We start from the raw sequence: 17,764 nt of genomic DNA on the forward strand, positions 1-17,764 counted from the left end.
CATAACCTACCTCCTCCCCTCCACCGAACACTCAATGCCAGTGAACATGAGGATATCACCTCTTATTCCTAATACCCTTTGGCAAGAATCAGAAAGGAGGTTTCCTAGCACCCCAGGATTGCAGGGCAAGAATGAAAAGTCATCACTGAGCTAGGCTAGTTAATGTTTACAGTCCCTCCTAGGTTGCTGCTAGACTTTTTGGTACCTTAATGGAAATTAGAAAAAGACACCCCCCTCCACCCCAACTACAAATGACGAAAAGCAAGCTCCCAGTCTCAGAAGAGAGAGTCCTGTACCACACCCAGGTAAACTGCAAGGTGTCCTAGGTTAAATAAAATGTCCTACTCTGGTTGGTAGTCACCAGAGCCCAGGTGAATATCAACCTTTAATCAACCCCTTGGCCAGGCACCTTTGTGCAGTATACAAACTGTACAACTGTACGTGGCAGCCCTGATCCCCTACCAAGCTGAGAGGTTATGAATTTATCCTTTTGGTTCAGGAAGTATAGGTTCAGAAATTACCTGAATAATTATCTTCCCTTAGCAAGATGTGATCACTGAGTTTTTACCAGTCTTTCTAACTGCCATAGCAATAACAACCACCGCTACTTACCGAGTGCCAACTACATGTTATGCACCGTCCTAGAGCATTTACAGAGATGATGAAATAAGCCAGTCTGTGGAACTGATTTTTTAGTGCCATCCATCTGGATGTTGATGAATTTCTGTTCCAAATCTCCGTTTTTACTGCACATAATTAATATTGAGCAATTCTTTCTGACAGTACTTGGTCAGAGGGCTCAGTTACTTCCTAAGGCAACCATGAAACCTTAGGAAGACTCCAGCACTGGCATGCAAAGATGCTTGCCTTCCTGTTTGCTAAAGAGCAACTTCATTCATTCGCTTTACTGAGGTATTTGAAATATAATAAGCTTCACATATTTGAAGTATACAACTTGGTAAGTTTTGACATATTCATATACCCACAAAACCATCAGCATAATCAAGATACCGAAATACCCATTACCTTCAAAAGTTTCCTCTGCCCCTCTGTCATTCCTCCCTCCCACTCTCTCCCCATCCACCTCCCTATCCCCAAGTAACCACTGATCTGCTTTCTGTCACTACAGATTAGTTCAAATTTTCTAGTTTTATATAAATAGAATCAAACAGTATGTACTTTTATGGTCTGGCTTCTTTCACTCAGAATAATGATTTTGAGATTCATGAATATTGTTGTATATATCAAGAGTTCATTCCTTTTTATTATAGAGTAGCACTCTACTCTATGATACAACACAATCTGTTTATCCATTCATCTGTTGATGGACATTTGGGTTGTTTCAATTTTGGGCTGTTAAAAAGAAAGCTAAAAGCTGCTATTTTTAAAGCTCCACGGTTAAGGCATGGTCTCATTTAATTCTCACAGCCATGCTACAGTTGCATAATGACATTCTTATTTTTCCGATGATGACATGAAAGCTCATGGAAGTGAATGAACTTGGCCAATGTTTGTGAGCAACAAAGCTAGGATGTGAACACAGAATTAGTCAGTGTCAAAGCTTATACTCTTGAACACTACGAGCTCCGAGGGATAGGTACTTACAAGGTAGAAGCCATGGGACACCAGCACAAAGCCTGAAGTCTGTGTGGGTCTTCCTCAAAGAGGGACTTTCTACACCTGCCTGTGAATGACCGCATGCTACACAAAGCACAACGTCAAGACAGGGCCTGGGAAGCTCCAGTTCTACACTGGACCTGGAAAACAGCCACAGTGAAATCACACCTAGACTAAGGGCTTGCACTTAACGGGCACTTAATAAACAACTGCTGAATGAATCCATGGCTGAATGCCCTAGTGAATGAATGAACGGATGGACAAATAGATGGAGACAGGTGGAGGAAGGTAGTCACTAGTTGCCTTGATGGTAGATTCATCCAACCATCCCATGAAACTGCTCAAAATGTCTCATGAGTCAGAAGGCAGAGGGGATCATCTTGATAGTAAATCAACTGTCGCAGCGGCCCACAGCGTAGGCTGCTCAGTCAGCAGAAAGGGTGTGCAGCTGTGAACGCCTACAGGCTGTCGAAGTCCTGAGGCTCACTCCTCATCTCCAGGATCCCGGAACACATTTACTATAAAGGTTGGAGCCATCTGCCTTGAAAGCTGGGAACTCCAATGGCAGGTCTCCCCTCCCGCGTCTGCAAACGGGCCTTGGCTTCTCCAGGCCTTGCACTCTGCAAACGAGCCTTGACAGGGCCCTGCTGGTGGCATCTGGCCACCCTGCTGCTGACTTCGTCGGGCAGAGGCCCTCCAGTCTACACCCCAATTCTGGTCCCATCTCTGACAGCTCCCTTGCAAACGAGTTCATTAACAGGCAATTTTATTGAAGGCTGCACAGAGAGGCACATTTCCCACTGCCATCCGATGACGTCAGTGCATTTCTGGAGCCAAGATCAACAGAGCACCGTTCATGTGACTGGTTTCCTGAGAACTGGAGGAGACCGCGTGCATTCAGGCTTCCTCCTAGCTTCCTTCTCACCTCCCCTCCCCACTCACTCCCCACCCAGCACTGAGAACACGGGGGTGACTGACAGTGAAAACTAACACAAGAGAGGCAGCTTAGAAGAAATTTAATCCAACCCAGTTGGAGAGCCACGTGTCTCACCGCAGCCATGAAACTCCATTTTGAGCTCAGCATGTGCTGATGGAGTAATGAAATGAAGATGACACAGCAAATGGCTGGCGAGTCTAATGATGGTTTTTGTGGAGCTTTTAGAGAGGTTATTAGATTCCCTCCCTATGAACCAAAACGACCCAGCAGGCCTAGAGAGATGGACTACTTCGTCGATCTTCTCTCCCTGCACCCACACCTGCCAGCCCCTGTCCCTCTTGGTACAAATAGCTTCTTACATAAAAAGAACAAACTGTCAATAGCCTGAAAGTGAATGGTAAAGCTGAGTGCCTGGCACTGCGGCCCCAACCCAGTGGTGAGTCACAGATGTAGAATTCATGATTCTGCAACAGCAGGGACTAGAGCATCTTCTGGGCTAACAGGCCAAGGAGAGAGCTGAAGAAGCAGGACCAGTCAAAGAATTTTAAGAGTATCTTGAATTCTCCTTTAACAAACAGCCTTGTGTTCAGGCCATATTCAGGGTATGTTAGTCAGGGGCAACAAGCTGGGGATGAAAGACGTCTTGCTCACGGGGAAGATGCTGGGGCTCATCCTCTATTACTACCCACGGGCAAATCTGCATCAGTGTCTCGAAGACCCAGCCAGTGAGGCTGGTGATGACTGCAGCTACCATTTTATGAGGACCTACGATGTGTCAGCCTAGATCTCCTAGGCTCTTTAGACAGTTAATTCATTTAGCCTTCATAGCTATTTTAGACTTTGGCATAAAAGTCTCTTCATTTTACAGACAAGACAACTGAAGCTTAGGGCATCCAAGGTTACAGAGCTAATACGTGGTAGAGCCAAGATTTGGCTCCATGTATTTCCAACACTGCTGGTTTTCCGTAACCCACGAGCAGCGGTTCTCAAGCTTTGGCCTATATCAGAAACACCTGAAGGCCCTGTTGAAAGAGAATGCTGGGCCCACCTCCAGAGCTCTGGTTCAGTAGGTCTGGGACAGAGCCTGAGAATCTGTATTTTTTAGTAATTTCCCAGATGATACTCATGTTGCAGGCATAGGAACCAGATTTTGAAAACCACTGGAATAGGCTGAATCTGAGTAATCTAATCATCATTCCAAGTAACAACTCAGCTCAGATGTCACTTCCTCAGACAGGCTTTCTTTGGCCCCCCCCCCCCAATCTAAAGTAGATTCTCCAAATCAGGGACCAGCAAACTACAGCCTGTGGGTCAAATCAGGCCCACTGCCTGTTTTTGTAAATAAAGTTTTATTGTCACATGGCCATGCCCATTCATTATGTGTTGTGTACGACTGCTTCTCCATGACAACGTCAGAGTTGGGTATCTGTGAGAGAGACTGTATGTCCCACAAAGCCTAAAATATTTACTATCTGCCTCTTTACAGTAAAATTTTGCCAACCCTGGCTCTAAATCACATCACCCTTTCTTTATTGCTTTCCCAGCACACATCACTCTCTGAAAGTGTATTGTTCATTCAATGGTCTGTATTCTCCACTAGAGTGTCAGCTCCCTAAGGGCAAGGATACTTGTTTGTTTGTTCATGGCTGTTCCCGCAGTAGCTGGAATATAGTTATCACTTGATAAATATCTGCTCAATGAATATCACTGTTGAGTGCCCAGGTATGTGACACAGTACTAGGAACATGACGGCCACTGGAGGAAGAAGACGAAATGTGGTTGTCACCAAGCGGGTTCCCAGCCAGGATGAGAGATTGAGAAGAGCCAGAGATAAAGAGATTGCTGATGGGGAAACAAGCCTTTGAAAGTAGGACCATGCTACTTCCTGCAGCGATGGGGAAACTGGAGGTGGGGAAAGAGGAATTCCTTAGTCACCAGGGTCAGCTGGAGATGAGGAGCCATCTCCCTCCCCTGAGAATGAAAGAGCCTAGTGTGATGCATGCTGCTCCCTCCTCCAACACATGCCAAGTTGGCTTCCTGAGATCTGATATCCTGGGTGGATCACCATGGAAGGCGGGGGCGGGGGGCGGGGTGGGTGTGGAGGAAGAGGAGCTCAAATATGGCTGGTGTGAATCCTGGCTCTGCCCATTACTAGCTGTGACATCCTGGTCATCCTGATTTTCTCTGAGTTGCAGGGTATTCAGTGGGAAAGTGGAGGATTTTATACAAGGATTAAATGGGACTGTTTATTCATATAACATCTGTTTATTGAATAATGCATCAGACATTATTTTAGGCACTGAGTATGCAGCGGTGAGCAAGACACTGTCTGTCTCCCTCCAACAGGCTCACATTTTAGAAGGTAGGGCATATGACAAAAGGGGTAGACATAAACGTATGTAAAGTATGCGTTATGCACTTGGCATGGGGAAGGTTCCTTATTCCCTCTCTAGTCACCTCTGAATGGGGGATCTCTGTTGCCTTATCTCTGCCCGCAGGCAGAAACATCAAGGTGATGGGTGATGGGGGCTCCTTCGATTTCCCAGGGGGAGGGACAGCAGTGGGACTACCCAGCCCTCATGTCGGTGGCTACCTTGGCAAGAGCTCGACACTGCATGGACCCTATTCATTTCTCCCCAAACCATCCAACAACACTCTCCCCCAATTTTTTGTGCAGATACAAAGTTGGTACGGATTTCATCTTACTTCTGAGCTTCACGTAAATCCCTGAACTTCTGCAACAAGCCAGATCTTTGCAGGGCGGGCTTCCTCACGTCATTCAGTAGCAGCTCAAAGACCACCTCCCCACAGAGTCTGCTCCTGACTGATCAATCTAAATTAGCTAATCCCCGCCGTCTCCAACACTCCAGCCCACAGCCATGATCACAGAAGCTACGGTATTTCCTTCATAGTATAAATGAAACGAGACAAAGCACTAGGATAACTCCCAAAGCACCTAGGATAGTGCCTGGCACATGCAAGAGTTCGTTAAATGTTTATAGCACTATTATTAGCATCATTTAAAAAATCACAATGTTAAATTATCTTAGTCACTTATTTTCTAATGTATAGGTCTCCAACACCTCCACTTAGAACTACGGTGCAGCAGAAACCTCAGTGATCTTGGTTACTGTTTTACCCCCAGTGCCTAGAACGGTGCCTGACACAGAGTAAGTGCACAGGAGATAAGGGAAGGAAGGAACGGAAAGAGCCCGATCGCTATTGCTTTGTCACGACGTTCTCCAGCGTACGCTCTGACTCATTCTTTCACTCTGACTAGGGGGGTACAATGCAGTGGAGGGCTTCCATGAAGCCCACCCATTGGAGATGGCTGCTAAAGAGACTGTGAGAGGCAAAGTAAGAGAGGCAGAGCAAGGAGCTACGCTTCCGGCTGACCTGCAGATCCTCATTATAGGCCATTCTCCTTTGTGGGGGAGGTTCTCTTTGCACTCTGAGCGGCCTACAGAAAACGCCCTGGGGACTCACTCACTCCTCCCAGGCCCAGGGACTGTGATGATACAGGTGACCCCAGGCACCGAGGAAGGGGGTGGCAGACCTCATTTCTACAGCAGACAGCCCCCTTAAGCCCGCTTGGGACACTGGATTTTTCAGAGTCAGGTGGCTCCGTCTGGTCCCCTGTCCAAGCTGCTCTGGCTCAGTGGAGCCAGAACTTCATTAGAAAGAAGCTGCACCTTTACGACAATCCCACAGCAGAGAACCTGGAGAACAGAAAGGCTCCTGGAGCAGCACAATCAAAATGATTTGATTAAAAGCCTTTGAATAGGCTGAGAAGGAATCCTGGATTCTGGTTAATCCAGAATGTTTAATGTCCCTCTTCCACTTGACATAACCTTCTTCTGTCCTGGACGGTCTTATGTTCCTTCCCCGCTTCTTCCTGCCTGCTCAGGGCAGTAGTAATCAGCAACACTTACTATAGCTTCACAAGAAGAGTGATAAGGAAACAATCATTTTATTGAGCATCTACTATGTGTACACACTGCCCTGGGAACTTTCTACACACTCCCTCACTCGGGGCCAGATCAGTCCTGGGCTCTCGAGGTCTAAGAGTATCAGCTCCTGGCTCAGGGTATCTGAGATTGAATCCCTCTCTGCTACTCCTTAGCTGTGTGACCTCAGGCAAGTTATTCCACTTCTCTGAGCCTTGCTTTACTCACTTCTAAAACATAGACAGGAATGATAATTACCGAATAAGGTTGTTATAAGAATTAATTACAGTAATGCACACAAAGTTGAAAATGGTGGTGGGCACATAACAAGTGTTCGATGAAAGTTTAAGAATTTTCTTCATATTATCATCATCATCAGGAGGAAACTGAGGCTCCTGGAAGCTGAACAACTTTCCTGAGGTCGGAAAGGGATGGAGCAGTAGTCAGATTTACTGGACTCCGGAAGTGAGGCTCTTTCCCACTGGGCTATGCTGCTTCCCCTTCACCTGTGCCTCCCAATGGGTTCTCCAAATTTTACTGTGACACAAATGGTCCTCTGGTTTGGAAACACAGAGGGCTTCTGCCAGACCCTTGGTTCCTCACACTATGTTCCAGACCCTGAGCCTTGGAGCTGGCAGCACTGCCACGGGTTTGTGCTGCTGCATAGTCCTTCCCAAGATGTCACCCATCTCCTGCCCCTTTGCAACCTAAGACATCTCTGAAGCAGCTGGGATTATTAGGGGAATGTGCTTAGTATACATACTTTTAAGAGAAATAGAGGGAGCAGGAATAATGGATACAGACTAATTCTTCATGTAGAAAAACATTTAAAAGATCTTTATCTTTTCACTGTGTGATGCAATCCTGAACATCTCTGCTTCTGCAGAGGATTCTGGTGACCTGCCTGCCTCTTAACAAATAGTGGTGGGGTGCCTGCCACATGTCAGGTGCTGTGCTAGGTGCTGGAAAATTCCCGAAGAACAAAGCAGACAAGATCTCTGCCCTCCTGGATCTTAAAGCAATGTGGGGGAGCCAAATATTAAACAAAAAATTACGCTGCTAAGTAATTACAAGTTTGAGAGGCACTAAAAAGGAAAACTGTGGGGACTGTCAGAAAGCGTGGGACTGGAGACCTAGTCTTGTATTGGGAGAGCGGGGTGGCCAGAGAGACTCCTTGAGGAGACACAGTTAATCTGACATCTGATGGATGAGTAATAGTCATTAAATTAAAATGTAAAGCCAAATAAAGAATTTTAGGTGTCCTCAGCAGAGAGATTTTAGAGTTTCACAGGGCTCAAAACCAGCTAATTCACCCCCACCTTTAGGTAGTACTGGAGGGTCTATTTTGCCACATACGGAAGAATGCTTTGAAAGCCAAAAATTGGGCAATTACTTCTAGTATCCACTCTTCATCCTTCCTGCAATAGTCTGAAGTGAACGTTGAGAGTTCCAGACAAATAACCCAATGGCTATTCTTTATGTGCAAAAATACGGTTAAGGTCAAGGTAAAATGACTAACATTTGGTGACATCCACATTTGAGAACTCTCAATGGATACCTGGAGTATCCGAAACATCAATGAAAAGGACACTCAACTCAGGAGAAGCAATCTGATGGTCTCTTCAGATTTTCAAGGATCAGGAGTAGAAGCACTAATAAAAAAAAACATATCCTCATGTACCCAATGAAGTCTATCCACCCAGAGGACGCACCGGTTACATTTCTGGAGGGCAGTTTGGCACAATGAATCAAAAGTCTTGAAGAGGTTTACACGTGACCTATCCACCTCTAGGAATCGTCCTGAAGGCGAGGAGCAAGCAAGTGTACAGAAAGGTTGGCTGCTACTGTTTACTTAATATAGAGAAAAGCTACGAAGGATGCACACGTTCAAAAATAGATTTTCAGTTCAGGGTTGTTCAATGGTGGTACTCTTGGCATTTGGGAGGGGTCAGTTCTCCTTAGAGCAGGATCGTCTGATACTTTTCAGGCTGTTTAGCATCCCAAGCCCCCACCCACTAAAATACTAGTGGATTTCCCTAGTCATTTTGACAGTAACTACCCACTTCTGAGATTTTTTTTTTTTTTTTTTTGATGTGGACCATTCTTTAAAGTCTTTATTGAATCTGTTACAATATTGCTTCTGTTTTATGTTTTGGTTTTCTGGCCTCGAGGCATGTGGGATCTTAGCTCCCTGACCAGCGATCGAACCCACATCCCCTGCACTGGAAGGCGAAGTCTTAACCTCTGGACCGCCAGGGAAGTCCCTCCACCCCCCAACCCCTGCTTCTAAACATACATTTCCAAGCGCCCCTAGTGGTGGGTGGTGCCACTACAGGTTAGTAACCACCAGTGGAGAACTACACAGCCACTCCCAAAGATAATCTGGGTCTAAATATAGAAAAAATGCAGAAAAAAGCTCACGATACATGAACCGAAAAAAATTTCAGGATAAATGGATACCATCATCACATTTTTTTCCAAAACAAAACAGAAATGTACCCCATATATATAGATACTTGTTACACACATGCAAAAAGGGTTGGAAAACAATTTTCCTTGGTTGGTAGAATTATGAGTAATTTTTATCTCCTTTCTTTCTTCTTATCTTTCCCTTTTTTTCAATGGGCAAGTCTTCCCATTATAAAAGGAGAAAGCTATTCCTGTTTTGGAGGACAAATGGTGACCCACCTGTCACCTGTTCCTCACACCATTTCACTTCTTGTTTTGACTTATCGGGAGGATGACAGGATCCACCTCGGAGAGCACTGGCCTCTGCTTGAGCAGCATGGGATCACCTTTTTCACTCTGCCAAACACTCAGCCTCCTTTCAAGGCAGCAGCTATAACACCAGGGCTAGGACCTGGTAGGTGCTCAAATAAAGGTTTGCTGAATTGAGTCATCCTTTTCTTGTCCTGACACGTCCTCCAGGTTCTACCATTACTTTTACCCAGTGGTTCTCAACTGGGGTGCCCAGCTCATCCCCCAGGGGCAATGGGCAATATCTGGATACATGTTTGGTCATCCCAATGTTGTGGGGAGAGGGTGGTGAGTGCTACTGACATCTAGTCAGTGGGGGCCAGGGATGCTGCCAATCATCCTACAATGGACAGGACCGCCCCGACACCAAGAATTATTCAGCTTAAAATGTCAATAGCACTGAGATTGAGAAACCCTGCTCACCGTTTTCCTTTCTTAAAGCTTGTTAAATAATTTCCAAATTCTTCCTAAAGTATTATCTACTGTAAATGTATCACCATAGCATCTCTAGGAGACAGGGCACATACAGTAAATTGCTTAAGCCTGAAGAGAAATTGGAGCCTTACAGATGAATTCAGATGGTCAGTCAGGGAAGACTCCAGTTCTCTGCTCTGCCTACGCAGGGCTCTCTGGATAATACTAAACACCTCATTTGCAGTGAGCAGAGGCAAAGGATCTGGGCAACTTCTCTGATCAGTTTTCAGTCCAGCCATTAAAAAATACAAGATACAAGCCTTTCTTTTCCAGCATCGACTGTCATATTTATCATTTTCCACACTATTTTAAGGTTGCGTTTTACAGCTAATGGATTTTTATAAAATTAAGTGCCCGTGTTCAAGAACACCTCCCTAAAACAGAGGTAACTTTCGTTCACATTATATTGAACTGAAGGCATTTCTCAGAAGAAATAGAATAATAAAGAGTGTCACCTGAAGGCATATTACCAACCCCACGACCAGGGAATAAACTGAAAGGTTTCTAACAAGAATGAAAACACATTACTTGGAACCCTAACTGGTCTTGACTATTTCTCCTCCAGCACAAAGCATTTTAATGTTCACTGTAATTTCTCTTGATAGAAAAATGGTTTTTCTCAAACCAGAGACAACTAACATCGTATTAAACATCAGAATTTTTATTAGTAAAAGGCATTTAGGGTCTCAAATTTTTCTAAAAGCTACTAGGCAGCTTTTAAAAAAATCTTTAAACCTATAATCAGTTCCATTAATAATAGACTTTAAAAGATCTCATAATTAAAAAATTTGAAGACCATTTTTTTCATGCAACATGATCCCCTGAAACACCTTTAATACGGATCCATATTTTATTAGGCAAATATAGAGCCCTTCAAATGGCTTAAAGAGACAGTCTCTCTCTGGAGAACAATTTCCTTTCTAATCAATCATCTGTATCATATAGGTTTGAGTAAGCGTAGGGAATAGAGAAAACCATTTAAAGAAAAATACAGTTATAAGAGACGGGAATATCCTGCCACCTGACATAATTCAAACCACTTGTTTAATAGCATTAATCATTTTTTTAAAAATTTATTATTTATTTATTTAAAAATTTTTTTTGGCTGTGTTGGGTCTTCATTGCCGCGTGCGGGCTTTCTCTAGTTGCAGCGAGCGGGGCCTACTCTTCATCGCGGTGCGTGGGCTTCTCTTGTTGCGGAGCACAGGCTCTAGAGCGCAGGCTCAGTAGTTCTGGCACATGGGCTTAGTTGCTCCCTGGCATGTGGGATCTTCCCGGACCAGGGCTCGAACCCATGTCCCCTGCATTGGCAGGCGGATTCTTAACCACTGCGCCCACAGGGAAGCCCTAGCATTAAACATTTTCTTTCAAAACAAATCAAAGAAAGTCATTTTATGTTTTCCAAAGACGTTCACTTTGGATGAGGCAAGTGGCCTTCAAAAATACATAAGCACTTACTTTTGGAATTGGTGAATGTAACCAAGACCTTTAGCTTCTGCAACTGTCTGTTCTCTTGGGGCAGTAGAAAATGTTCTCTGAATATGAACATCATAGAATGATATTTAATGGCCTTAGAAAAGAATCTACCTAAGCAGGGAACTGAAAATAGCTTAACTTTGGAATTCCAGGGCCCAACTCAGCAGGAAGCAATGTGAATAAAAGAAGGGTGGGTCTCTTAGAAGCTGCTGGAAATGAGGTTAGCAAGAAAACGAAACAAGCTCACAGCTGTATCGAAACAAGTTCACAGCTGTATCGAGGTGTGAAAACTCACTGCTCAAGTACTGCCAGTAGAATCGTGACATCAAACACAGATATTCAGTCACCCACCACCTCATATGAGTTTCCAGACAAACTCAATCAAATACTCTCATTCTTCTTCAACTTATTCTTTAATAATACAGTCTTTACTGGAACAGAAGAAAATCAAGATATAACCTTAACCTACAAACTAAGAGAGAACACACTTCTTTTTTTCCGCTGATAACCCAACACAGAAGTCCCTTCAATTCTCATGGAGTTTATTTTCTGTGAATGTTTCTATTCTAAGACATTTTCTTCCTAGTAAGAATCAGAGTAGAGATCACAAACCGGAAGTGCCTGTAGGGCGCAGGAAGATTAACACAAAAGGATGAAATGGGCTTAGTGGAGACTAGGGTGACTTGGAGAGTCATTCTTTCTAAACACTTCCTGGAAAGAAGTACTAGTGCTCAACTCAATGGCCTGCACACAAATCCCTGAACAGGGATTAAACTTTAAAATTAAAATTTCCTAATTTTTAAGTGTTAGCAATTTTTAAGTATTAGTGACTAATTCAAAATTTAAATAATCCTTTGCTGGCTAAACAAATCCTGCCTGTGTGCTTGATTTCATCTATTCATTTACAACCTCAGAAAGAAAGAAAGAAGAAGAAGAAGAAATGGCTAATGAAAGACGAGATCGGGTGCATTCAGGGTGGTATGACCATAGACAAGAAATGGCTAACCAAAGAGATGTTATCAGGGTCCCATCCTTAAGTTCTTGGTGAATTCTTAGGTCTTCCCTAACCATAAAGAACCTTTTCTAAAAGCATCACCACAACTAAAGTTCCTGACTTCACATTTTAGGGTTTCTAAGCTTCAAAACATTGTCAAGACATAGAGAAGATCTCCAGAGAAAGAAACTTCTTGTGTCAGAGGAAGGGTATAGTGGTTGAACACTTAAGATTCTGATAAACCTGTCTCTCAAAGACGCACAGGGAAGATCATGACAATATCCAGCTTACAGGAGGGGCTTCTAAACCAACATGAGGCTCGTGGAGGAGAAAATTCCAAGGACCAAGAAATGCAAAGCAGAAGCTGTATATCACTGAGAGAAATGCAGTGAAATGAAAGAAACCAAGTTCATCTAACCAAGCTAATAATATTTACAGCCTGTGGGCAGTGCCAAAATACTTCAGGAAATGTCAATGTCTTTCTTTGTAAAGCCAGGCCAAACTTTTGAACACAGCATTAGATCACTGGGAAGAATAAGGTAAGTCCTTATTTCCTTATTCTCCTTTACAAAGAATCTTAACATTAAGATTGATGGCCAATGTAGAACGTCCCTTCCCTCTCCAAAAATGAAGTTTCACTATCTAATGTTTCTAGACGTTTCTAGACAATCTTTTGGTAACAGTTAAAAATGGCAATACAGAATGAATTAGCCATGGCCCACCCAAGGCTCAGTTTCATTTCTCTTCCTGGTTTCCCACTGGGGCCCCAGACATCTTCATCCCATGTAGCCCCACTTGTCTGAATCAGCAAAGTCAACTCTCCCTTCTGAACTGGAATGAGGAAGGACGGCGTAAGACAAAGGTAAAAGGCAACCCCACAACTGCCCTCCCGTCAAGAACGGTACCTGTTCAGGCTTCAGCCCCGGCGGGACCCAGGCGTACTCCTCCAAGGCACAGCCTGAGTCGTCATCCGAGGTCGAGTTCCTCTGGAAGTCAAACATGAGTTTGCTGACGGTCTTCTCCATCGCCAGGGGCATCACCGTTACCATGTGCTCCTCTTGAGGGCACTTGCAGTGCAGGCAGATCTTCCTGCAAGCAGCAAAGGCGGGAGGTGAGAAGGAAGGCAAAAGAAACCATTTTTTTCACTTGGCCTGCCACTCACCAGCCCTTGGATCCCAAACCATAAACACGTTCCTTGGCAACCGGCTTCGGGCATCTGAAGGAGAGATCCATAGCACGCCTGTCTTTGTAGAAGGCGTGGCACTGCGTACCTGGAAACGTCCTGAGCCATCAGAGGCCACCAGGTAAGCACGCCAAGGGTATTTAAACGTGGACCGCAACCTTTTCTTCTAAATCAGTATCCCAAGAGGAATGTCAAAATACCTTTTATTTTACTAGGTAGAACACTAGATATGGACCATGACCACAATTTCCTTGACTGGAATAGTAATTAAATATACACAATACATATGCAGACCAGAAATATTACCAGTAGGTTTAACAAACAGTGACAACATTCCGTTTTTATAAAAGGTTTCTAGACCTTAGGAAAAGGAAGTGGTTATAAAAATAACTGCAGGTGAGATTTTAAGAAGAGCAAAAATATTTTTGCCCATTAAACAACGCTGATCCTAAGATCTCATGGGAAACACATTTTCACCTCCACTAAAGATACTTGTAGGTTTGAAATTCTAATTAGAAACCCCAAATTACCCCACATTGGTAGCTTTTTTTTTTTCATATACAAGAGGATCATGCATGGGAATTATTTCCAAAGATAGCAGCCAAAGACACAATTCTCTCTCCGAAATAAAACATTTCTCTTTTAAGATTACCATCTGTTCCCTTTTCCATGGCTACAAAAATGATGAAGCAATAAAAATGCTGATGTCAGCAACACAAGAGCATTTCTAGCTTCTACCAGTAAAATAAAAAGAAAGGAAAAAAATAAAGGAGGAAAAAATTTTAAGAAAATAAGCTGTTGTACCTGTACTCTGACCTTCAGAATTAGTTTCAGTAGCACCTTATGAAACTGATGAAACAGCCCAGAATTCTAATCCCCATGTGCCTGAATTTTTTTGACAACAGCTTTGTGAAGATATAATCCACACACCATAAAATTCACCATTTAAAAGTCTACAATTCAAAAAAAAAAAAAAAAAAAAGTCTACAATTCATTGGTTTTTAGTATATTCTCAGAGATGTGAAAGCATCACCACTAATTTTAGAACATTTTCTTCACCCTCAAAAGAAACTGCATGTGCATTAGCAGTAACTTCCCACCTTCCCCTCCCCGCAGGCCCTGACAACCACTAATCTATTTCCTGTCTCTAAGGTTTTACCTGTACTGGAAATTTCATATAAATGGAATCTTACTATATGCAGTCTTTTGAAACTGGCTTCTTTCACACAGCATGATGTTTTCAAGGTAAATCCATGTTGAAGCATGTGTCAATCTTTCATTTCCTTTAATTGCATTATAATATTCCATTACATGGATATACTAAATTTTGTTTATCCATTTATCAACTGGTAGACATTTGGATTGTTTCCACTTTTTAGTTTTTTTGAATAATGGTGCTTTGTTTATGTACACGATTTTTTGTATGGATATATGTTTTCAATTCTCTTGGGTATTTACCTAGGAATGGAATTTCTGGGTCATACAGTAACTTTATGTTTAACATTTTGAGGAACTATCAAACTGTTTTCCAAAATATCTGCTCTTTTTTACATTCCCACCTGTTAATGAACGAGTGCTCCATTTTCTCCACATTCTTGCTACACTTGACCTTGTCTTTCTTTTTGACTGTTGCCTAGTGGGTGTGAAGTGGTATCTTACAATGGTTTTGATTTGTACTTCCTTAATGACTAATGATGTTAAGCATCTTTTTATGTGCTTATTATATATCTTCTTTGGAGAAATGGCTATTCAAATCTTTAGTTCATTTACAACTGTCTTTTTATTGTTGAACTAAAAGCATTCCTTATACACTTTCTGGATACAAGTCCTTATCAGACATATGCTTTGTAAAAATTTTCTCTCATTTGGTGGGCTGTCTTCCCTTTCTTGATGATGTCCTTTGAAACACCTAAGTTTTTGGTTTTGAGGAAGTCCATTTTTTTTGTTGTTCCTTATGCTTTGGGTATCATATTTAAGAAACCGTTGCTTGACCCAAGGTCATTAAGATTTACTCTTGTATTTTCATCTAAGAGGTTTATGGTTTTAGCTCTTACACTTGAGTCTATGACCCATTCTGAGTTGTGTTTTGTATATGGCATGAAGTAGGAGTCCAACTTCATCCTCATGTGGCTATCTAACTGTCCCAGCACCATTCAATTGCATTGACCTTTGTCAAAAATCAATTGATCATAAATGTAAGGGTTTATTCTGGGCTCTCAATTCTATTCCATTGATCTACATGTGTATCCTTATGCTAGTACCATACTGTCTTGATTACTGTAGTTTTGTAGTAAGTTTTGAGATTGTGAAGTGTGAGTCCTCCAACTCTGCTCTTCTTTTAAAAAATTATTTTGGCTCTTTTGGGCTGCTGACATCTGAATTATCAATATAAATTTTAGGGTTAGCTTGCCAATTTCTGCAAAAAATCAAGCTAGGATTTTGACAGGGATCGCACTGAATCTTTAATTTGGAGAGTATTGCTATCGTAATAATATTAAGTCTTCCAATCCATGAGCAAAGAACGTCTTTCCATTTATTTCAGTTTACTCGAATTTCTTTCAATGATATTTTGTGGTTTTCAGGTACAAGTTTTGCACTTCTTTTGTTAAGTTTATTCCCAAGTATTTTATTCTTTTCGACATTATTGTAAATGGAATTGTTTGCATAATTACATTTTCAGATTGTAGCGTATAGAAACACAAATGATTTTTGTACCTTGATCTTGTATCTTACAATTTTGCTGAACTGGTTTATTAGTTCAAATAGTGTGTGTGTGTGTTTGTGTGTGTGTATTCCTTAGGATTTCCTATATACAAGATCACATCATCTGTGAATAGAGACAGCTGCATTCCTTCCTTTCCAATCTAATGCTGATTTTTTCTTTATCTTGCCTTATTGCCCTGGCTAGGTCCTCCAGTGAACAGAAGTGGCAAGTGTGGAGCTCTCTGTCTTTTTCCTGACCTTAAGGGAAAGTATCCAATCCTTCACCATCAAGTATTATATAATCGTGGGTTTTTTGGTAACTTTCCTTTTTTAAGTTGAAGAAGCTTCCTTCTATGCTAGTCATTGAGTGTTTTTATCAACAAAGGGTGTTGGATTTTGTCAGATGCTTTTTTGCATCTATTGAGATGATCAGTCGGTTTCTGTCCCTATTCTTTTAATGTCTTGGCCTGAATTTTGACACCAAAATGCATTTAAAGAAACAAAATCAGTTTTGTCCAGCCAAGTGAGGCTTGTCAGATTCTCCCACTTCCTGCCTTTCATCCGACTGAAGATATACCCAGACAGAATGCACACTTGGATCTGGTTTGCATCTCCCACCTCAGAGAAATTTCATCCAAACCCTGGCTATTGCTTTTAAAAATAGTCTGAGCTCATTTTAACAGTAACTCTTTAATTAATTAGCTACTGCAAAGAAGTCAGGGGTCTTGGGAAGCAGTCAGGGTTTTGTTTTTTTTTTTTCCCTCCAAAACTTTTTATGTCAGTTTATTACCTAAGGGAAGAAAAAAGTTTCAGTGTGTTTAAGCAAGTTTAGGAAGCTCTTTGGTGACTAATGGTTTTTTACTAGAAAGTCATACTTTTAGAACAAAATGTAGAGATCTTTTTTCTAAATGCAGTCTCCAGAATATTCATCAATGAAACTCATTTATTCAGCAAGGCAGGGAACAGCACACTTTTTAACGCTGGATGGACATAATCTAATGAACTTCGAAGCTCCAGAAGAAGGAACAAAGACAAGACGAAAGCAAAACACAGAATTAAAGAACCAGATCCATAATGAGTCTCACTGAGTAGAAGCCTGAACAGAAGGGAGAAAGGGGCGAGGGCTTCGGGCCCTCTTTAGTCATTCAGCAAATAACCACCAAGTACCTACCATCTGCCAGGCACTGCTCTAGGCACTACTGATACCCAACCAAAACAAATAAAGATCCCTCCCCTCATAGAACCTATATTCTCAGAGGGGAAGAAACAAACAATAAGCAGCAAACGTAACAAATCATTCGATCATATACAATAGCACATTAAAGCCGCTAAGTGCGATGCAAAACAAGAATGGTGAAGCAGGATAAGGGCGAGCACGATTAGTGTGGAGGCACACAGGAGCAGAAGGCACAGCACCTGACTTGCTTACACCTGACACGCACGAGCCCAGATTCGCACACCAGTCGTCCGAGAAAGGAAGTATCACTCCCACTTTGCAGAGAACAAAGGCTCAGAGAGTTTAAGCAACATGTTCAAAGTACACCTGAAATAGCCAGCAGAACAGAGATTCAGAGTAGGATCAATCTGACCCCCGAACCCTAATAATAACCTACAGAGGGCATACCTGACTCCAACCAGAGAATCGCCTTTCACTCCTGAACAACAAACACATTCAG

General features: G+C 42.5%; 1 protein-coding gene across 3 annotated transcripts in view; it reads right to left on the reverse strand.

Annotated features, from left to right (window-relative positions):
- The window catches only part of PRICKLE2 (prickle planar cell polarity protein 2), a 331,761-nt gene that overhangs the window by 82,473 nt on the left and 231,524 nt on the right, over positions 1-17,764 (reverse strand). For all 3 annotated transcript variants that reach the window (XM_059937699.1, XM_059937696.1, XM_059937697.1), the window contains exon 2: positions 13,108-13,291. In XM_059937699.1, the coding sequence (XP_059793682.1) occupies positions 13,108-13,251 (144 nt within the window). In that variant the 5' untranslated portion in view covers positions 13,252-13,291. The remainder of the gene's footprint in view (positions 1-13,107; positions 13,292-17,764) is intronic.

The sequence above is a fragment of the Balaenoptera ricei genome, chromosome 11 (genome assembly GCF_028023285.1).
Source record: "Balaenoptera ricei isolate mBalRic1 chromosome 11, mBalRic1.hap2, whole genome shotgun sequence".
Taxonomy (NCBI): Eukaryota; Metazoa; Chordata; class Mammalia; order Artiodactyla; family Balaenopteridae; genus Balaenoptera; species Balaenoptera ricei.